Genomic DNA, 23,187 nt, shown 5'->3' on the forward strand with positions numbered 1-23,187 from the left:
AAGATGAGGCTTTCTACTCCCGTAAAGATTTACACCCTCGGAAACCCTGTACAGGGTCGCTATGGGTCGGAACCGACTCGAAGGCACTTAACAACAACAATAACAACAATAAGGACCCTTAAGAGCTGAGGAGTGTTTGTTTGATGGATGAGACATTGTCTTAATACGCATGTCATTATAAAAGTTTCCACCAGATGGAAGTATATCCTAAAAGTGGAATGACAGTGTCCCATTAAACCAGAGAAGCAGAAAATACGTTATATTAGGTGGCTTAAGAAAAGTCTGTGGAAAAAACGCATTCTTTTCATTTCATTTTTCTATGAACTTTGTGAAAACCTCTGCCTGTTTCATGGATGACAAAAAGGTTAAGCATACTGTACGTGTGCTGGTGGCAGACTGGAATGGGAGGAAAAAGGGTGATGGGTAATAGGAAAGAACTAAATTAGTTCAAACCCCTCAGCAGCAACATGGAAAGCCTATTCAGGGTCTCTGAGCCAGAACCGATTAGATGACACTAAACAACAACATATACGAGGGTACAGTAGTGGTGTGGTGCTGTAGGACACACACTGGACAGCTAACCATAAGGTCAGTGTTTCAACCCCACCAGCCACTCCTCAGAAACACTATGTTGTAGTTAGGTGCCATACAGTCGGTACCGACCCATAGCGACCTTATGCACAGCAGAACGAAACACTACCCGATCTTGGGTTGCTATTGAGTTAATCTAACTGGACAACACTTAACAAGAAGAATAAGTGAGAGTAAGCCAAACAATATTGCTACAAAGTCTTGTTAAGTGCCATTGAGTCAGTTCCAACCCATAGCGACCTGTATAGGGTTTCCGAGGAACAGCTGGTGACCTTGAACCGCCAACCTTGCAGTTCAAAAGGCTTTGCAGTCTGGCACATTAACCCACAGCACCACACCAGGACTCTTAGGCACCCTTATTAAACAAAAGTATCCAAATGTGAAGCCATTGTTTTTTCCCATATCCTCCCTCAGGTCTAGCCACTTCTCAAGGCCGTGTTACCATCTCTTCCCTTAAGAAGTTTGAATGCTTTGATTTACAACACATTAGAACAGCAGTTTTGGTATCCTTGTGTGTCTCAAATAGTGTTTCTTTTCAATGTTCTTTGAGTTTGAGTAACAACAAGAAGAAGTCTGAAGGGGCAAGACCAGGGCTATAGGATGGATGGGGTCATGTTTCCCAATACAATTTTATTAAGACATCCTTGTTAACCTCAAAGAATAAGCAGGTGCTTTACTGTGATGAGGAAAAAAAAAAGTTCTTAGTGCCAGATTCTGCTTTTTTAATGCTTAGGAAACTACCATCACTTAATTCCTACTGTGGCACTGTAGGATAAACACTGGGCTGATAACCACAAGGTCAGCAGTTCAAACCCACAAGCTGCTTCTCAGAAACCCTATGCAGTTGGAATTGACTCAACAGCACTTTGCAATAACAGCAATTGCTCTCATTCACCAAGGGCTATCTCTCCATAAGGGTCAAAGTTTTCAACTGTGCAGACTGAAGATAGGATTAGGGCAGAAGAGTTGTAAACATGACACTTTGAGCCTAGACAGTTCTGAAATCAGTTCTCTAGTCCACTCTGGCCTTTGTTCATTTTTATATACTGTGTAGACATCTTTTATTACAAATAAGCAATTATATTTGAATTTTTCTTCCCTTTATTTCCTCCCTTCTCACTGCTCTGTATCCCCTCCCAGACATCCAGATATCAAGCAATGTAGCCCAGTATATTGCCCATACTACAGTTCTGTGTAAGGAGTCTGGTAGCGTACTGGTTACAAGTTGGGCTGCCAATCTCAAGGTCAGCAGTTCGAAACTACCAGGGCTTCCTCAGGAGAAAGATGAGGCATTCTGCTCCCGTAAAGATTTACAGCCTCGGAAACCCTGTGCAGGGTCACTATGGGTCAGAACCAACTCCACGGTACTTAACAGCAACAGTTGTGTGCAGTGCTGCAGGATAATGCACTGAACTGCAAAGTCAGTTTGAACAGCAATGTTGGCATTCAAACCCAGCAGCCGCTCCTCAGAAAGCCTATATAAGGTTACTATGAGCCAGAACTGACTTGATGAAACTTAACAACAATGAAGTTCTACAGTTATTATTCCATTTATTACATGTAATATATATATATATAACAGAATTGTAAAGTGTTCCATCTGAGATAAATTCTAAGGAACACTTGTATCTCCAAGTTTAATCTCTCTTACTGCCTGAAACTATCTTATTGTTGTAAATGCTGTTGAGCCAATTCTAACTTACAGCAACCCTTTAGAGGGTTTTCCAAGAAACAGTTGGTGGTTTGAACCACTGACCTCATAGTTAGCAGTCCAGTGTTTATCCTACAGCATCACACTAGAACTCTACCTGAACCTATACTGTATTTTAAATGCAGTAAGTATAAATATTATGAAGATAGTATATTGTCAAGCGATCACATTGCAGGAAATTCAGGGAATGTAAGTATCATCACCATCCTCTTTCTCTATACTGCCATATTATAGTGATGTTGTCGGGCCCCGTCTAATTGGCTCCAACTCATAGCGATGCTCATACCAAACCAAAGCACTCCCAGTCCTGCACTGTCCTCACATTTGTTACCCTTGAGCCCATTGCTGCTGCCACTGTGTCAATTGATCTCAGTGGGGGTCTTCCTCTGTTTCACAATGCTCCACTTTACCAAGCATGATGTATTTCTCCAGGGACTGGACTTCTGATAACATATCCAAAGAATGAGAGATGGAAGTTTTGCCATTCTGGCTTCTAAAGCTATTGAAAATACCATGGCTTGGGTCAGGAGCACCTTAGTCCTCCAATTGGCCTCTTTGCTACTGAACTCTTGAAAGAATCCTGTGCAGCAGATTTGCTCAATGCAATATGTCGTTTGATTTCTTGACTGCTGCTTCTATGAGTGTTGATCGTACATCCAAGCAAATTGAAGCTTTGATAACTTCAATCTTTTCTCCATTTATCATGATGTTATTTATTGGACTTAGTAAACCAAAAAGAAAAAAATATTCTCAGCATTTCTCAAGCTGAAATAACTGAACAAAAAATTCAAATCTTGACTTGCAATATTGAAGGATTCTATGGACAAAATATTAAATGATAAAGGAAGCACTAAAAGAAGATGGAAGGATTGATTACACACTGTACTAAAAAGAAGTGATTGGTGTGCAACCATTTCAAGAGGCAGCACACTCTCAGGAGACAATAGCACTGAAGGAGGAAGTTCAAGGTGTACTGAAGGCATTGGCAAAGAACAAGGCTCCAGGAGATGATGCAATATAAATTGAAAAATTTCAGCAAACTGATGCAGCACTAGAGGCACTCACTTATCTGTAAAAAGTTTGGAAGACAGTTATCTGGTCAACTGATTGGCAGAGATCCATATTTGTGCCAATTCCAAAGAAAGGTGAGCCAACAGAATGCAGAAATCATTGGACAATATCATTAATATCGCATGCAAGTTAAACTTTGCTAAAGATAATTCAAAGACAAGAAACAGCCAGAGGTTAAATCTGAATTCAGATGAGGATGTGGAAGGAGGGATATCATTGCTGATGTCAGATGGATCTTGACTAAAAGCAAAGAATACCAGAAGGATGTTTACCTGTGCTTTATAGACTATGCAAAGGCTTTCAACTGCATTGGATCATGACAAGCTATGGATAACATTATGAAGAATGGGCATTCCAGAACAATGAATTGTTCTTATGAGGAACCTGTACATAGACTAAGAGGCAATCATTCAAACAGAAAAAGGAAATACTGGAAAACCAGGAAAGGTGTGGACCAGGCTTATATTCTTTCACCATACTTATGCTGATCCAATAATCTGAGAAGCTGGATTACATGAAGAATGAAGAACGTGGCATCAGGTTCAGAGGAAGACTCATTAAGAATCTGTGATACGTAGATAATACAACCTTGATTGTTAAAATTGAAGGGGACTTGAAACACAGATCAAAATCAAAGATAACAGCTCTCAGTATGGATTGTACCTCAATGTAAAGAAAACAAAAATCCTAATGCCTGGCAACTAAATAATATCATGATAAATGGAGAAAGGATTGAAGTTGTCAATGACTTCATTGTACTTGGATCCTCTATCAACACTCATGGAAGCAGCAGTCAAGATTTCAAATGAGGTATTGCATTAGGAAAATCTTCTGCACAAGATCTCTTCAAGGTGTTCAAGAACAAAGATATAACTTTGAGGACTAAGGTGTGCATGACCCAAACCATGGTATTTTCAATAGCCTCATATACATGTAAACATTTGGCAGTGAATAACAAAGACCACAGAAAGATTGATGCATTTGAACTGTGGTGCTGGAGAAAAATATTAAAAGTACTGTGCACTGTCAGAAGCACAAATCTGTGTTGGAAGAAGTACAGACAGATTGCTCTGTAAAAGACAGGATGGTGAGATTTTGCCTTTCATTCTTCAGGCATATTATCAGGAAGGTCCAGTTCCTAGAGCAGGATATTATGTTTTGTTAAGAGGAGAGTCATTGAAAACGAGGACTATCCCCAAGGAGATAGATTGGTACAGTGTCAGCAGCAATGGGCTCACACATAACAATTGTGAGGATGGGGCAGGACCAGGTGGTATTTTGTTCTGCTGTGCAGAGAGTCATTGAGAGTTGGAAGCAACTCAAAGGCAGCTAACAGCAACAACTGTTTTTTGGTCCAGTTGCGAGGATATTTGTTTTCTTTACACTGAAGTGCAACCCATATTGAAGATTATGGTCTTTAATCTTCATCAGTAAGTCTTTTACGTCCTTTTCACTTGCAGTAAGCAAGTTTGTATCTTCTGAATGTCACAGGTTATTAATGAGTCTTCCTGCAGTCCTGATGTTACGTTCTTCTTCACATAATCTATGTTAAAGGATTATTTGCTCTGTTTACAGATGGAATAAGGATTGTGAAAGAATACAACCCCGATGCACACCTTTCCAGACTTTAAACCATTCAGTATTCCCTTGTTCTATTTTAATAACTGCCTCTGGGTCTATGTACAGGACAGTTCTGGAATATCCATTCTTCAAAATATTTACCAAATGAAGCTTTTTTATTACTGTCTGAAATATGATTTGCAAGCTCAAGAAGACAAATGACAATACATAGTAAAATATTCATGACAACTTTTAAAAGTCTAATGAGTTCCTTCTCATCTAGTATGCTTATGTAGTTTTGATCACTAAAGGCCTCATGCTAGAAAATCACACTAACACCAGCAAGTCAGTAAAACAAGAACATTCCACTTGGGGGATATTGTTAAAATAAAGATTGATTCAGCAAGTCTGCGCTAGGACCTGAGATTCTGCACTAGTAAAAAATATCCAGTGGTGAGGCTGCTGGTTCATGTTTCATACACTTCAAGTAGCAAGATTTTAAAGCATTTCAGTTGGTACTGGCTACATCACAATTCCCCTTCATGAGTATGAAGAATGGAGTATTTCTGAAAAGCAGAGACCTAGGCAACTAGAAAGCTGGGTGGCGAGAGCAGTTTGTAATTGACTGCTATAAAAAGGATGGGTGGTTCCAACCCACCCTGTGTCAGCATGCAAGCCTGACTATCTGTGAGTCTAGGAATTACAATGCCATCCTATGCAGCATGGCTCACCATGAGTCAGCAGCCAACTCAATGTTAGCTACCATCTGACATCTGAGAATAGATAGGAGAAGAAAACAAGTATAATCTGAATGAATCATAAATAGAAAATGCAGAGCTTGTATAAAATTATTATATCAGTATTCAACAGCATGGAAATTAGATGCATTAAAAAACAAAATGATTTCTTAAATAGAAGTATTTATTGTCACAAATATTTAAAATTTGAGCCATAAAATGAAAGAGTAGACTGTTCTTATATATATTTACTATACATAAAACACTAAGTTTTTTTACTTCATTCATTCAGCTCAATGCAAATAAAGACAGGAAAAATCACTTATAGGCAATCCTGTTGATAGCAGCAGAAAATCATAATTGACAGTGATTACTTAAATAGAGTCCAAAATCCACATAGAATGGTAGATGGGCCAAAAGAGTAGAAAGAGTGATCACAGCATCACTAATACAACGAACTTCAACAGAAATGCTGAACTATCAGTTGAAACACTCACAACAAATCCCGGCTGGGAAGGTAATTAGTGTGCAGCTCATACATGGTGGGTTATTGCATATGTATGACTCTTAATGCAAACACTCAGCACTTTCACAGAGGGAATTTTTAGGTAACCAGGTTATTCATATCCATTGGGCTTAAATGATTCCACATTTTCCTTTTTCTGAAAACTGAATCTAAAAGGATTGCTATATTTCTTAATATACTTGTAAGCACCAATATATTACACCAATACACTCATTTGCAGATATTGTAGATTTTTCAAATTAACTTATGAACAGCAACCATAGTTTTGTGGTTTTTTATAGTTTGGAATGAAAATGTGTCTATCTACAAAATGGTGCCATTTTTCTATGGAATTAAAGCATGCAATTTCATCCACACACAATTACAAACAATCAAACACTGAAAAGCATACACTAAGGCAAAACAAAACGTCACACATTTAATATATATCCCAAAGTGCCCTCCCACCTCAAAACACACACACAGACATATAATTCTCAACCTCAGTTTTTCTTATCAGAAAGTCTACTGCCCATTATTTAAAGAAACTTCAATTTTTCTTACTGCATATCTTTAATTATAATCATTTTGCCTTTGTATATAAATTGTCTTTTCTTATACACCCATTTAGGGAATTATAGAATTTAGGGAAATGATATGCTGAGGAAAAAGAAAGACTAGGATGAATATGTATTTAGTTAAACTAGATAAAACTCAAGACACACAAATCAAAATTTCTTCCCAGATAACTAAATGCCATGATGTGGAAATTATTTCTGTATGAAAATTTTAGGATCCAAGCCATTGATTGGATGTTTAAACCTTACATGAGATACATATATATTTTCTCACCTAATTCTTTTGAACAGTTTCCACTTTACAAAGTTCAGTCCTTCATATCTCCAGAATTAAAGACATTTCTGTTTTATTTCTTTTAGGTTAATATATCCCTAAGTATACTAATATCAAGAGAGCATTCTTTTATTTTTATTCTCAGGAGGGATGTCTAGAATATCATCTTTCATATCAACATCTAAACTAATATTTTTTCCCCTCTAATTAAATAGCAAGACATTCAGTCAGTATGTTTTTAGTATCCACAACTTTCCAGATCCCTCTAAATCTGTGGTGTCTTGCTTATAGATTTTCAATAGGATTTTTTTCGGCATTTACCCTGGCACCTTTGTAGAAGTTGTTGTAGTTGTTTATGTGCCGTCGAGTCAGTTCTGACTCATAGCGACTTTGTACAGGGTTTCTGAGGCTGTAAATCTTTACGGGAGCAGCAAGCCTCATCTTTCTCCCGCAGAGCAGCTGATAGTTTTGAACAGCTGACCTTGCGGTTCACAGCCCGATTTATAACCACTACGCTACCAGAGCTCTTTTGTAGAAGAAGGACAAGTTATTCTTGCTTTCGGCACAGGCAGTCTCCAGTGCCATTACTAAATCTGGTTTTAAGTCAAGTTTGTACGTAGTCAGGGCAGTTAAGCGTGGTTCGTATCTAACAACAGTTATTAAAATGTTTTTCTTAATAACAATGTATCATTCTATGTATAAAAACATAATAGAACAACTTCCAGATATGCTAAAATATATTTAACATAATAATACAGTATTATTAATAATACTGTTTTGATGTGTGCCACAAAGTAGTGCCATTTGTTACAAACCACTGCATATGTACCTTGAACATTCAATATGATAGGCTTTACAAGGCTTGGTTCCTAATTATAAGTTGTACAGAAGTTGGATGTTTGTAACCTGGAGACTACCTGTATCCCAGTTACTGCTTCATCCTGTGTATAAAACAAAAGACCAAATGTGGACTGGATCACCCTTCTCTGCTGGAGCTTCTAAGAAAGATTCTTATTCTTTGCAATCAGTAACTCTCTGTTAAAGAAAGTAGACTTACCTGTCAATGTGTCTGCTAAAAGGAAAAACTTCACAGTCTAAACTTCCAGCAGAATTCTAGTTGCTATAAAAGATAAATAAAGCCAAGTATCTTTATTCCCTCAAATTGACTTAAAGTCTATCTTTTCTAGAGGAAAGTGGTTAAAACTGAATCAGACAGAATATTTCAGAAAGAAATATGAACTCATAAAGATATATGAATTGAGAAAGAATACTTCAGACAGAAAAATTGGGGCAAAATCTTTGCAACACCACAGGAACTAGAATTTAAAGAACATCTTTTTAATGGTTGAAACTAGTCTTTCCAAAGTCTCTTTGTAAACAAGACATACTATAGCTACAAATGCACATTCTACTCTTTATAATCTTGCATACAATATTTCTTTTATTATCATTTACATCTTTTAATACTAACATAGCAGTCTCAGGTTGTCAAACTTAAGTTGCAACTAGGTAAAATGTTGAAAGGCTACTCAGATTTTCAGAACAGTGGCAGAACTTGGAAATGACAAAGTCCTTAAACATAGAGACCTAAAACATGCTACAAAGAATATCCACTTGCATATGACAAAAATATAAAAGCCTGTATTGTTAGAAAACAAGAAAATATGCCTACTGTCACTGTACAAACGGTTCCACAGAGAAAGAAACTGAAGTAATGATTATCAAATGGCTCAAAATCCAATAAATCAATCATTTATTTTCCATTATTAAATGTCTTTCAAAATATTTGGTGTTTATAAAGCATGATGTACTATTAACAATCTTGGGGTCTGTCTCTTGTAATGCGACAGGGACAGAGACACTGCTGAGGATGCTGCTGGTAAAAGTTGATGAGGAAGACAGGAGAATCCAACGCCCATGATGTGTGTACAACATCCACTTCTCTGCTGAATTTGCCATCAGGGAACCAAGTGAATTGGTACCAAATTGATTCATGCCTGAGCCAGGTCTGAAGAAACTAAAATCAATTCCATTTTGTAAGTGATGACTTTTAAAAAGTATGTATTTTCTGGTTCAAAGTTTGGATTTTAATGGCATTTTAGTAATCCTTTAGAAAAGTGCTGCTGGTTAGGACAAAAAAGTAGTGTCATTTATTCAGCTAAAAGGTAAGGTGTCTTTTGTTTTGTTTTGTAGAAATAAAGCATATTAAATCTTCATTTTATAGATTGATGTTACCAAATGTTCCGATGTAGCTGGTGCTTAAGTGCAAAGACTTTATTTGCTGCCTGTAAAGTAAAAGGAATGTTACTAAAGCTCAGAAAATAGTGGGATTATGAAACTGTTAATACTAAATTTCTATGTATCCAAATCACACTTTCTATTGTTCAGCCTAATTTCTCATGCTGTGTGGAAAAATTCCCTAATGGAGCTCTGGATAAAGCAGTTCATAATCGCATTCCAGAAAGCTATATGGGAGGCTGTTGTGGGGGGCATGCTAGTCCATTGTAAATGCTCCTGTATTTTCACACTTGGCTCTCCCTCCAGACCATCTCCTCCTTAGGGTCCTTAGTGTACAGTGTAGCATGTACTACTGCTTTCATAAAGACCATTCGTTTATTCTCTCTACCATCCTAGACTTCAGCTCAGAGACCAAATCCGCTTCTACAGCTTTCCTACAAAGTCTTAGATCTTGTCTGCGTATACCTGTTTTTCCCTCTAAACTGCGAGTGATTTCGTTTTATGTATTGAAATCTATTTTCCTGTATTTTATATTCAGGTTTTAGGTCATGAATTTTTATCATTCATCAGAGCTTCTAAACACTAAATTTTGAAAAACACACGGCTACCAAGTCTTCATGTAATAATCCTGCTTTTATATTAATAGTTTATCTTTTACTTCAATTGCATCAAGTTTTATTTTACAAATAGTATGAATCTTATTTTCACTATAATTTTTATTGCTTTTAGGTCTCTTCTTACTTCTATTATGGGTCAATTAATTAAGACTTAATTAATAAACTATTTAATTTTTCTTTTTATTTATGTTTCCTTTGTAAAATGTTATAAATTTCAATCTCTTGAAAAACTACTATTTTTAAACTTTTATAGATTACTATAATATTGTATTATAATTTTTATAACTTAATGTAACATAGGATATTATTTATATTAAAATCAGATTATTTACATAACTATAAATAATATAAATGAATATATTAGAATTTTAGACATAAGCTATATTTCTACTAACTTCACAAAAATGACAATCACATATTTTATCATATTTCTCCCAGAATGTCATTTGTGTCTTAATTTATATTACATTCAGCATATAATATGTTATGTATTAAGAATGAGAGTTCCCTAGGCATGTCCAGAAATATTTATGATTTAATTTGTAACCCCTCTTTGACAAAATGAAAACAAGTAATAAGGAAATGTTTCTCAGCAAGTGTTTTCTGCATATACTTACTTATTTTACTTTCTTTGATACGCATGCACAGTATGCAATCATAAAAGCCACAAACATCACCACACCAACACCGATCAAGGCCATTTCAACTGTGCCAAGGAGGCTTATTTTTCCAGTTACTTTATTTCGGAACATTTCTGCTTTCTCATCACCGATGGTGGCAGTCTGTAATCAAGTTAACAGTTACTGTTATGTGGGTAGAGTAGTGAAGAAAAACATTCAAATCTTCCACATACCTCTAAACACCTGCATATGTGCTAGCCACCTGCATTTATCAAACAAATCAAAGGAATTCCCCCTGCATGCTGAAAAAAAATGCAGTAAATTCCAAGAGTAGGTATTTTAAAAGTGAACTGCAACTCCCTTCTTATTAAATCCATTGTACAGCAGTCTTAAATGCATTAGGCTTCACCTGATCTTCAAAACCTCTTGTATAAGGTATGTATCAGTTATACACATTGTAGTTTCCAGAAACAGAGGGAAACATCAAAGAGTCAATAGTTATAGCCCTCTAAAATCTATGCAATGCATTTCTTAATTCTGTAGATTTTCGAATAAATATAATAAATGGTAATACACTAAAAATTTTACAAAATAAATAGAATAAATGCTAGTACACTAAAAATAGCTTGCTGGGCAGTAGAAGAGTGTCTATGCCTGTTCTACCTGTCCTTTACAAACATAACAGGCTTGTATTGCTGTTGTTGTTTGCTGTGGTTAGGTCGCCATTGAGTAAATTCTGACTCACAGCGACCCTATGCACAACACAACGCAATCCTGCAGAGCCCTGCACTATTCTCACAATGGTTCTATTTGAGCCCATTATTGCTGTGACTCACTGGATCGTCTTATTGGGGGTCTTCCTCTTTTTAATGACTCTCAACTTTACCAAGCACCATAACCTTCTCCAAGGACTGGTCTCTCCTGACAACATGTCCCGAGTACAAGAGAAATTTTGTTATACTCGCTTCTAAGGAGCACTATAATATTTATTAGATTTTAATTTATTTGGAATTACATGTATGCATGCTTCTTTCCTAAGAAAATCTCTAAGCCAAGAAAAATAGTTTAATATGCATTTTGAAAATAATATAAAGTAATAGAAAGTATCTTGCTTTTCTAAAAGATAAAACTGAACACTTGAACACTAACACAACTTGGTATTTCTGTGTGATGTGATTTTCTCAAATAGATATAGTAAACAATGTATAAACTCATCAGGATTTACTTATGGACAACAAAACACTTGAGGGGTTTCAAAAAGTTTGTGGAAAAACTCCTTTATCTTTGTATTCCCTTTTTACATGAAAGTTTTAGCCCTAGTATATAGCTTCAAATACTATTGTTGTTGTTGTTGTTAAGTGCCGTGGAGTCAGTTCCGACCCATAGCGACCCTGTACAGGGTTCCCGAGGGTGTAAACCTTTACGGGAGTAGAAAGCCTCATCTTTCTCCCGCAGAGCGACTGGTAGTTTCGAACTGCTGACCTTAAGGTTCGCAGCCCAATTCGTAACCACTACACTACCAGAGCTCCTTAGTATACATGCACAAATTACTTTGAAATATCAAAAGTCTTTTATATAACAAATGTTTACTGCTTTAATAACGAACAGATTAAAATACTAACCTCATTTAGCCACAGAATAGGCACAATGTAGTTCTTCTTCAGATTCTTTAATGCCCTATAAAAGACATTGAAGATCATTATGAAATATATGCTAATATATGTGTATATATATAACAAAGATTTTAATCATTGTTAATTCTGCTATGCATAAGGTCACTATGGGTCAGTTCCATCTCAATGGCACCTAATAACAACAACAACTTAAGCAAATGTTCACATATAAATTGCTCTTGATAACTGGGTTAGTTTCTTGATTCGTTGTGGTTCAAACCCACCAGCTGCTCCTTGGAAACCCTACATAGGGTCACTGATTTCATGGCACTTAGCAACAACAGTTTGTCTTTTACATTTTACTATATCACAGTTTCACAAAAATAACATGCACAATATATGGATTTTATAAACAATGCAACCACCTTATGAGTTCATTTCCTGTGTAAGCTTTGTAAATTGGCATTTTTTATGAGAAAATATGATAGCTGTTTCTCAAATTTTTTCCACTCTTATAATTCTTTCTAATATATTAGATTAACTCTTTCACAAGATAAGATTTTCCCTTTCAATAAATTCTTCTCTCAAAGGTATAATATGAATCCTATAAATGATTACTATATAAATATTTTCACAGCTAGAAAAAGCAGGGCTATAACCAAAATTCAAATGGAAAGCACTCTAAAATATGTATACCATTTCAATCTGAGCCCTGGTGTGACTCTGTAGCATAAACATTCCATCACAGGGTTGGTTTGGACCACAAGGTTCGTGGTTCAAACTCACCAGGAGCTCCTCAGAAACCCTATAAAGGGGTGGTCAGTTTCAGAACGGACTCAATGGCACTTCACAACAACAACCACTTCAATCAGCACGAGATGTGGTTTTAAATTTTGTTAGTACTTAATAAAGACTGTTTAAGAAAAGTTGACTTCTGATAATTTTCCATTCACTTTCATTGATTCACTCACATTCTTGCAAGAAAATACTAAAAGTCATACAAGGATAACCTTGTTCAAGACACTTACTCAATTTTTTTGGCTGGCTTGACCAATATATTCACCTGGAGCCGTTTAGCAAACTGTAAAGTGAATCCAGTTATCTAAAAAAGAGAAGGAAAAAATCTTTTGGAATGTCCACAATAAGTATAAAAGAACATATATCAAACAGTTTTAATTTAATTAGAAAACATTTCATTATTAGTGTCACTGACTCTATGAACTGTTAGAAAGGTTAGTAAAGTTCACACACTGAAAAATTGACATTGAGTTATCTTCACATTTTGTATGTTACAATTGGAAGAAAGCAATGTAATTTTTGCTGAATTGGCAGTTTTAATAAACAAGAAAGGAACAATATGATCAATAAACTGATTAAAAAGGAGAGATTTTTTTTTCTTTCATTTTTATTTTTAAATACTAATATTAACAATATCAGATCATTAATATATTTGCTTACAGGTTCAATATCCAAATATGTCCTATGTTCTTCTTCATTTGGATTCAAGCCTTCTATTTTTTCTGCAATCTCTGGACTTGCGTGTAGAAAATGAGGAAGTGAAATGTACACAGGTTTTCCTGGGAACAAGGTTCAAGAGACAATTGAAGTAGATGAACCGACTCCACGGCACATAACAACAACAACAACAACAACAACTCATAAAAGATTTTGTTTCAAATAATAAAGCTGTTTAAATTAATAAACAATGCAGTCAAAGGGGCGTCAGGATCACTACTGTATAAAAATCAAATATGAAATTCTGACTCTTTAACCAACCAGTCATTTAATATTTATTGGTCACACAAAATGCTGTAAATGTTCAATATGTAAGGTGAGACTCTTAACACAAAACTTTCCTATTAATGCTAGTGTGAGATGATATCTCATTGTTGTTTTGAATTTACATCTCTCCAATAACTTATGATCATTAGCTTTTCTTCATATGTTTGCTGGCTACCTATATGCTTTTTTTAAAAAATGAACAGTATGTTCATAATGTCTACCAATTTAAATTGTATTACTTGTCTTTTTGCTGTTGAGGTGTTGAAGTTTTCTATAGATTTTAAAGATTAGTCCCTTATCACATGTGTCATTGTCAAACTTTTTCCCCACAATCTATGGGTTCTATTTTTACTCTTTTTGTGAACTCTTTTGATACACATAAGGTCCCAGTCATTTAATTTATTTTCTGTTGTTTGTGTGTTTTGAGTTACATTTGATAGTATATTTATTCCATGTATTCTGACATCGAAGGAGCCCTGGAGGACCCGTGGTGTGGCACTGTAGGATAAGCACTAGACTGCAAATCACAAGGACAGCAATTCAAAACAACCAACTGCTCCTTGCAAATACTATGCGGTTGTTAAGTGCTGTTGAGTCAGTTTCAAATCATAGTGACCCTGTGTAGGGAATCTGAGGAATGGCTGGTGAGTTTAGAACCACCAAACTTGTAGTTCAACTCGACCTGGTCATCCAGTGCTTATTCTACAGTACCACATTGGAATGCCTGGAAACACTACACAGGGTATGAGTCAAAACGGAATCTACAGCACTTAATCTAATTAACTAAACTTAACAACAGCAAGGGACCTGGTGGCATAGTGGTTTCCATGTTGGGTTGCAAACAGCAGGGTCAGCAGTTTGAAACTAGCAGTCACTCCACAGAAGAAAGATAAGGCTTTCTGCTGCCATAAATATTTACAGCCATGTGAGTTATAACCGACCCTACAGCAGCATTAAGGTCTCTAAATTTGTCTCTGTTTTCCCATTGATACTTTTTTAAAATCATTTTTGGTTTTATATTTATGATTTAGATCATTGATCTACCTTGAATTTGTTTTTGCATGTTGTTGTTGTTAGGTGCCATCGAGTCTGTACTGACTCATAGAAACCCTATGCACAATAGAATGAAACATTGCCTGGTCCCGGGCCAATCTCACAACCGTTGTCATGCTTGAGCCCATTGATGCTGCCACTTTGCCAATCATTTCACAAGGGGTCTTCCTCTTTTTTTCTGACCCTCCACCTTACCAAACATGATGTTTTCCTTCAGCGACTGGGCCCTTTTGACAATATATCCAAAGTATGAAAGATAAAGTTTGGCCATCGTGGTCTCCAAGGACCACTCTGGCTGAACTTCTTCCAACACAGATCTGTTGGTTCTTTTGTCAGCCCATGGTACTTTCAATAGTCTCCTTTAACACCATAACTCAAAAGCATCAATTCTCCTATGGTCTTCCTTATTCACTGTCCAGCTTTCGCATTCATATGCGGTTACTGAAAATACCATCGCTTGGGTCAGACACGCCTTAGTCCTCAAGCTGACATCTTTGCTCTCCAATACTTTAAAAAGGTTTTGTGCAGCAAATTTGTCTAATACAATACATCATTTGATTTCTTGGCTTCCACTTCCATAAGTGTTGATGGTTGATCCAAAAACAATGAAGTCCTTGACAACTTCAATCTTTTCTCCATTGACAAGAATGTTGTTTATTAGTCCAGTGGTGAGGATTTTTGTTTTCTTTACATTGAGATGCAATCCATACCAAAAGCTGTGCTCTTTGATCTTCATCAGTATATGTTTTAAGTCCTCTTCACTTTCAGCAAGCAAGGTTGTATTATCTGCATATCGCAGGTTGTTAATGAGTCTTCCTCCAATTCTGATGCCACATTTTTCTTCATATAAGCCAGCTTCTCAGATGATTTGCTCAGCATACTGGTTGAATAAGTATGGTGAAAGAATACAACCCTGTTGCACACCTTTCTTAATTTTAAAACATTCAGTGTTCCCATGTTCTGTTCGAACAACTGCCTTTTGGTCTATGTACAGGTTCCACATGAGAACAATGAAGTGTTCTGGAATACTCATACTTTGCAATGTTGTCCATAGCTTGTCATGATCCACACAAATGAAAGACTTTGTATAGTCAATGAAGCACAGGTAAACATCTTTCTGGTATTCTCTGTTTTCAGCCAAGATCCATTGGGCATTAGCAATGATATCCCTCGTTCAACATCCTCTTCTGAGTTCTCTGTCAATGTATGATTGTAGCCATTTCTGTATTCGTTTTAGCAAAACTTTACTCGCATGGGATATCAAAGATATTGTCTGATGATTTCCACATTCTGTTAGGTCACCTCTCTTTGGAATGGGCACAAATATGGATCTCTTCCAATCAGTCAGCCAGATAGTTGTCTTCCAAATTTCTTGGCCGAGATGAGTGAGTGCCTCCTGTGCTGCCTTACTTTCTTTAAAGATTTCAATTATTATTTCATCAATTCCTGGTGCCTTGTTCTTTGCCAGTTCCTTCAATGCACCTTTCACTTCTTCCTTCAGTATCATTGACTCTTAATCATATGCTACCTCTTGAAATGGTTGGACATTAACCATTTCCTTTTGGTACAGTGACTCTGTGTATTCATTTCATCTTCATTTGATGCTTTCTGCATCATTCAATAATTTGCCCAGAGAATCCTTCAATAACAAAAGTCGAGGCTTGAATTTTTTCTTCAGTTCTTTCAGCTTGAGAAATGCTGAGCATGTTCTTCCCATTTGGTTTTCTGACTCTAGATCTTTGCACATTTTGTTGTAATATTTGGCTGTGTCTTCTTGAGCTGACCTTTGAAATTTTCTGTTTAGCTCTTGTACCTCCTCATTTCTTCCATTTGGTTTAGCATCTCTATGCTGGAGAGCAAGTTTCAGTGTCTCTTCTGATATCCATTTTGATCTTTTCCTTCTTTCTTGTCATAATGACTTGTGCTTTCTTCCTGTATAATATTCTTGATATCATCCCATAATTGTTCTGGTCTTCAGCCTTTAGTGTCTACTATATCAAATCTGTTCTTCAGATGATCTCTAAATTCAGGTGGGATATATTTTGCCTCTTGTGGACTTGTTTTTATATATAGTGTGAGATATAAGCTCTGTTTCATTTTTCTGCAAATGGATGTCTGTTTTGTCAGCATCATTTGTTAAAGAGTCTATCTCTTCCCCATTTAAAGAGTTTTAGCCTTTTGGTAAATATCAATTGCAAAGGTACATGCATTTACTTCTAGTTTCTCAATTCTGTCCTGTTTGTCTATATATGTTTTTACTTTAATATTAGAACTTTACATGGAAAGGATTTAAACAAAAACCTATATTTTAAAGAATGTGCAAATTATGCCATAGACTAAAATATTGAAAATAGCCACTCACCTTCTTTGCATTTGCCAATGTCTAGCACACCATATAGTGTGCAATTCTCTGAGATAACTTTTTCTGTACAGAAACAATGGTTGTCTGGATTTTGAAGTGGAGATGCAAAGGCCTTGGATGGAAGAATAAATCTATACACAGGAATTCCTTTCAGATCAATTTCAGTACTAAACACAGCATAGATTGACCTAATAATAATAATAACAAAAGAATGTCATTGCTGGCATCTGGAATACATTCTGGAGATTTTTCTTTTTATATTTTTAATTTGATTTAGGAAAATCATATACTTTTGTTAATTTCTAGGAAAATAGTTCCTATAGAATTTTAAGACATTCCAAAACTTGACACCTGATCATGAACTTTTCTTACTCTTGTTCTGAAAAGATTCTGAAACAAGCTTTATGTTTGTGAAGTACCATGCAGTACTGATACCCAAGAAACCTCCCAGAGTGAATTGTCCATATATAGTAAATATTTTTATGAATTCCTTTAAATCCCTTATTTGTGTCCACTTCAAATGAAATAAGAATAAACCTCCAGTTTTTCTAACATAATCCTGGAAAGAAAGGCCATTCGGTTGCTTTGGTATGTGCACATGCCTGCCTGATATAGATCTCATATACCTCCATCGCTTACCAAGTGGTCGCCATGGCTTAGGGCTCAATACTCATCCTTCTAATCCCTTGGAAGCACTGCTATCTTCAATTTTGCAGTTAAGGGAAGCAAGAATCAGAAATAGTAAATGCTTCCCCATAACCATACAATCTTCAGGGACAGGACAGGGTTCAAGCACAGTGGCATGAACTCCACTGTCAGTGTTGTATTGACTGGGCCTCATCAATTTAAACTATTCTGTAAAGTATATTAACGAACATAGTTCTACAACACTTTCATTATCATCTCAGGAATCTTTTATAAAGATTGTGCATGTTCTTCTGGACTGAATTTATATTATTATATATACTACTAGTTTAAAGAAAAAAGAACATCAATTCTTGCTGACAGAAACTGAAAATAAAAATAGTTTGCATTATGCTTAATATTCTACTGCCATTCTTCCAGTTTCAAAGATATAATAGACACTAATAGACACACTGTTGTTGTTAAGTGCCATTGAGTCATTTCTGGCTTATAGTGACCCTGCATAGGGTTTCCAGGTAGTGGTTAGTGAGCTTTAACTGCCAACCCTGTGGTTCAAACCAACCTTGTAGTCCAACGCCACATGAGGACTCCCTTAGGAATTCTATATTTATTTACTTTTTTAATTGAGAAAAAAAAAATCCCCTAAGTAATTTTTTCCCAAAATGACATGTTTACTAAATATGACCTTCTTGGTCTATATCTTATCAATGGGAGAAAAAAAATTAAGATTCACAGAAACATATTGATATCTTTTTTACCTGCATATGTCAGAGGAAAAGAATTGTAACACCCGGCTCTTCTCAACAAAAGGAGGAAATGAGGCTGCATCTGTTGAGAAATCAAGCAAATAATATGAGATTTAATGTATGTTCTAGAAAAATCTGGAAACCTCTATTGCAGTGAAGTCCAATTGAAGTATGATATGATGCAAACCACACAGGGTACTTTAAATTTTCTATTAGATACACCTTTTAAAAAGTGAAAAGAAAGGGTATACCTTTTTATTTTTCATTTAATTCAATGTATTTAACTCAAAGTATTCCATATATTATCAATTCAACATGCAATTACTATAAAATAATAGTTGCTATTATGAAAAGCTGGGTGCATTTTACACTTAGAGTACATTTCAGTTTGTTCTAGTCACATTTCAAGTACTCAGTAGCTACATGTGGCTGTTGTTGGTGGTGATGGTGCTGTAAAGTCGACTCATAGCTACACTATAAAGTAGTGTATAAACATTTCCATGGAGTAGTTGGTGGGTTTGAACAACCAATCTTGCAGTTCAAACTGACCTTACAGTCCAGTGTTTATCCTGCAGTGTCACACCAGGAGTCGTAGTAGTAATTGTATCAAAAACCACATCTATATATTATATACATTAACTGGTATTTGATTATATATTAAATTTTTTCACTTTTTAATGTGAAAGAACATTTAAAAAAGAATAGTGAAATTATCCATTGCTGAAACTGTGATTGTTTTGAAACTCCACTGCCTGCTTCATCAGTAGAGTGGCGTTTTCTTACCATGAAGTTCACTTAGAATGCCTATTCTATATGAGAGTAAGTCACAAAGTACTGTTACAAAATTAAAGTAATGTTTGTTAAATAAAAAACATCAAAGTGTGAAGTTATTGTTTCCCTTCCTTTTAGGTTTACATAATTCTGAAGGTAGTGTTTTCATAACTCTAACCCTTCCTGAAGAATTCTGTGCTCTTTGATTTATAACATGTCAAATGGTAGTTTTGACATTGTTGAGAGAACCAAATTGCTTTTCTTTTCAATGTTCTTTGAATTTCAGAAACAAAAACAAATCTGAAGGAGCCGTGGGGTAAGATTTACTAAGAAAATTCTTGTAGAATGGACCTTGCAAAGAATGAGCAGGTAAATTGTAGTGATAGGAAAAAAAAAAAAAAAAAATCCTGAGCCCAATTTTCCTGACCTTTTGCTTACCAATGTACTTTTAAACTTTCTTAAAACTTCTTCCTCTGTGATCAACCTGTGTCCTTCAAGAAAATCTATCAAGATTACCTTTTCAGAATCCAAACCTGTTGTCATAACCTGAGATGACCTCTCTGCCTTGAATTTAATTGGTACAAAAGATTCCCTCATAAGTCACGGTTCTGATTGGACCTATCTTTTGTAGGCACCCTACTGAGGCTAATACAGTTAAAAGAACTTGTCTTTGGCAATACACTGTTCACAGACACATGTTTAAATACATTTAGTTGGCAATTTGTATGCTCTGGAATGATAATATCAATATTTTTTTACTTTTACTTTCAAATTTACATTACTCTTATTTCTGATCATTATTTATCTGCCTAGTGACAACTGAGGGATCCTGGTGTGGTGCCACGGTATAAGCACTGAGCTGTTAACCACTAAGTTGGCGGTTCAAACCCACCAACCACTCCTTGGAAACCCTATACAGGGTCAGTATGAGTCAGAATTGACCCAACGACACTTGACAATAACAACAGTGACTACTGAATGCTTTAAAGGCTATTTTTACTAAAGTTTTCTCACTTAGAATTCTCTGCCAATAGTATGAATATGTTGTTTTAGGTGCCATGGAGTCAGACCTAACTCAGACTCATAGACATATGGACTTACATATCTATCAAATTGAACAGGAAATTTATTTAATTTGTTGACTTTCTAACATGGGTATGAGTCTATGACACCCACTAGATATATAAAGAAATAACAGATAACACCTTCATTTGTTTCTCAAATTCATATCACCAAAATTAATTCTTACTCACTGTGCCTGTTTTAATTAACTAGGTTCTTTCTCAACTTTGTGACCTTGCTATAATTTTACCATTTGTCCCTTTGTGATCACTACTTGATCCTGTGACTTGAGATAATTGGAAATTAAATTCTAGCTTAAATTTTCCAAATAGGTCTCCATATGAGCATTGCCCATCAATGCCTTCCAAGCAACATCTTTACAATTAAATAAAAAGAATACCCATAGAAGCTCTAGAAATCGTTGTCTGACACATCAATAAGAATTTTATCTTAACTATATCCAGCAATTACAATGAGGAAAAATCACAAGACAGCTGATACTGTCAGAGAAAGATGATGCTTTCTGGTCACATAATTACAGATTCAGGGTCACTATAAGTTGAATCAAATTGACGGCAGTGAGTTAGAGCTGAGATTAGCAGAATTTTGTTATTGTTATTTTAGAAAGAAACACTCTAAAATATACTCTCACAATAGCATTTTGTTTTTATGTTTCTTCATATTTTTAAAAGAATTTAGAGGAAGCACTTTTAAATCACAATAAAAGCACATGAGAATCTTTTCTTTTGTGTCCTAACCAAAAATTTCTCTCACAAGGATCATGTCCCAGTGCTCTGCCATTTCCCATTGATTTCTGTTCCCTATGCTTTATGTCTAGTTTCTTCATTTTTTGTTGTTGTTATGTGCCGTGGAGTTGATTCCTTAATGTCATGTCTGATACTCATGGGGTTATACTATCATTGTTAATTAATTTTCTATTGTTAAAAAATATCTACTTCTCTGCTTCGGACAATGCTGTTTAACAATTAAAAAAAAAAATGGTTTAAGTGCATAAACTCCTTCACTATTTGGGGACAGCAAAGTATATTTATCTCTGTATCTGAGGATGGAATCACTATACTTATGCAATTACTACTTGGATACTTGACACTTTATTTGCAAAAATGCTTTATTCAATAAAGAATGTATTTACTCACTCCCACAGCTCCAAAATCCATAAAGTAAATCAAGCAGTTATTGCTTTTTTTCTACAAGTGAGGGATAATAAAATTAAATAAGCATGTAAAAGTCAATCGTATGTTTCAGATGTAAATTTTCTACTTCTTCTAACATCTTCCTTTTTGCTTGACTTTCCATTGACCCATATTCATCTTTATTATGCCATCATTTGTCTATATGATACTGACTTGGTAAACAGCATGCTTCTGCTCCTTAGTAATCCCAAATTCCCCTTTAACTTTAATCACCTCACAGAATTAGATTCCCATTGTTTTTAAAAGTCCTCATACTTAAGCTACTAGGCGTAGTCGTACTTTACGTGTTCTTCAAGGGAAGTAATACACCAGACTGAGCCACACCCTAAATTCTTAGTGTTTTTTTCCCCCAGTTCTAATCTACAATACTCATTTTTTTTCACATATTTTCCGTGATTATAGATACCTAATCTTAGTTTGTTTTTTCTGTCTTTTCTCTCTTAATTTGACCTTCTTTCCCAAAATAGATGACTCTATCTTATAATATTATTACTTCTACCTCAGTTTTAAACCTCACTTCTATTTTTTTTCCCTTTTGTAATGTTCTTGTTTTTTTATTCTTTCAATTCCAAGTTTTTAGGAATACAATGTCCTTAATAATGTACTAAGAACAAATCCTCATGGTTTATCTTTAGGAAGCTTGTCACATTAAACAGACATGTATTAAGCTTATGTTAAAATAGAGACTATAGTACACTGTGGGGATACTCCACACCCTCAACTTTGAAAGCACAGTAGATGAGATGTCGGATTTGTGGTAGAGGTTTCATTGAAATTCTTAACACAAAAGAAGGTGTCCTTACCTGTGCCATTAATCATGTCACAATAACTTGGCCAATAGGTGAGATTCCTTAGGAAGTAAAAAGAAAAAACAAAAATAATAAAGCATTCAAATTTTAAGAGCAGCTTTCTTTCTCACATTATTTTCTTGTATTGTCATTTAACACTTCTGCTAATATAATGAAGATTAACTGTGCCAAACGGTTAAGTTTAAGTCTTTTTTAAAATTAATCTGGTCCATTTTTGTTTGAAGGTTTGTTCTTGTTGAGATGAATTAAGTGCTTGACCCCTCTAAGTGGTCAGATAATAAAAGAAAAGCTGCCAAACTCCAAGTTAATTAAAAACAACTTGGAATATAAACAGTTGTGAAACCAGAAACTTAGATATCTACTTTGTTGTTGGTAAGTGTCATCTAGTCGGTTCCGACTCACAGTGACCCTATATAGGTTTTCCAAGGATCAGTTGGTAGATTTGAACTGCCGAGCTTGTATTTCACAGTAGAGTGCTGGTCCTACAGCACCATACCAGGAGTTGAGATATCTACTTGTTGTTCTTGGGCGCCATCGAGTCAGTACCGACTCATAGCAATCCTATGTACAACAGAACAAAACACTGCCCGATCCTGGGCCTTCCTCACAATTGTTGCCACACTTGAGC

General features: G+C 35.5%; 1 protein-coding gene across 3 annotated transcripts in view; it reads right to left on the reverse strand.

Annotated features, from left to right (window-relative positions):
• Positions 1-10,491: 10,491 nt before the first annotated feature.
• LOC102813202 (platelet glycoprotein 4-like) overlaps positions 10,492-23,187 on the reverse strand; it is a 41,674-nt gene continuing 28,978 nt past the window's right edge. For 2 of the 3 annotated variants that reach the window (XM_006834348.1, XM_006834346.1), the window contains 7 exons: positions 22,554-22,600; positions 18,716-18,785; positions 17,313-17,500; positions 13,574-13,692; positions 13,144-13,217; positions 12,125-12,179; positions 10,492-10,664 (listed from right to left, as the gene is read on the reverse strand). In XM_006834348.1, coding sequence (XP_006834411.1) covers positions 10,500-10,664; positions 12,125-12,179; positions 13,144-13,217; positions 13,574-13,692; positions 17,313-17,500; positions 18,716-18,785; positions 22,554-22,600 — 718 coding nt within the window. In that variant the 3' untranslated portion in view covers positions 10,492-10,499. The remainder of the gene's footprint in view (positions 10,665-12,124; positions 12,180-13,143; positions 13,218-13,573; positions 13,693-17,312; positions 17,501-18,715; positions 18,786-22,553; positions 22,601-23,187) is intronic. The other variant, XM_006834347.1, reaches the window with a different exon arrangement.

The sequence above is a fragment of the Chrysochloris asiatica genome, unplaced genomic scaffold (assembly GCF_000296735.1).
Source record: "Chrysochloris asiatica unplaced genomic scaffold, ChrAsi1.0 scaffold00010, whole genome shotgun sequence".
Classification (NCBI taxonomy): Eukaryota; Metazoa; Chordata; class Mammalia; order Afrosoricida; family Chrysochloridae; genus Chrysochloris; species Chrysochloris asiatica.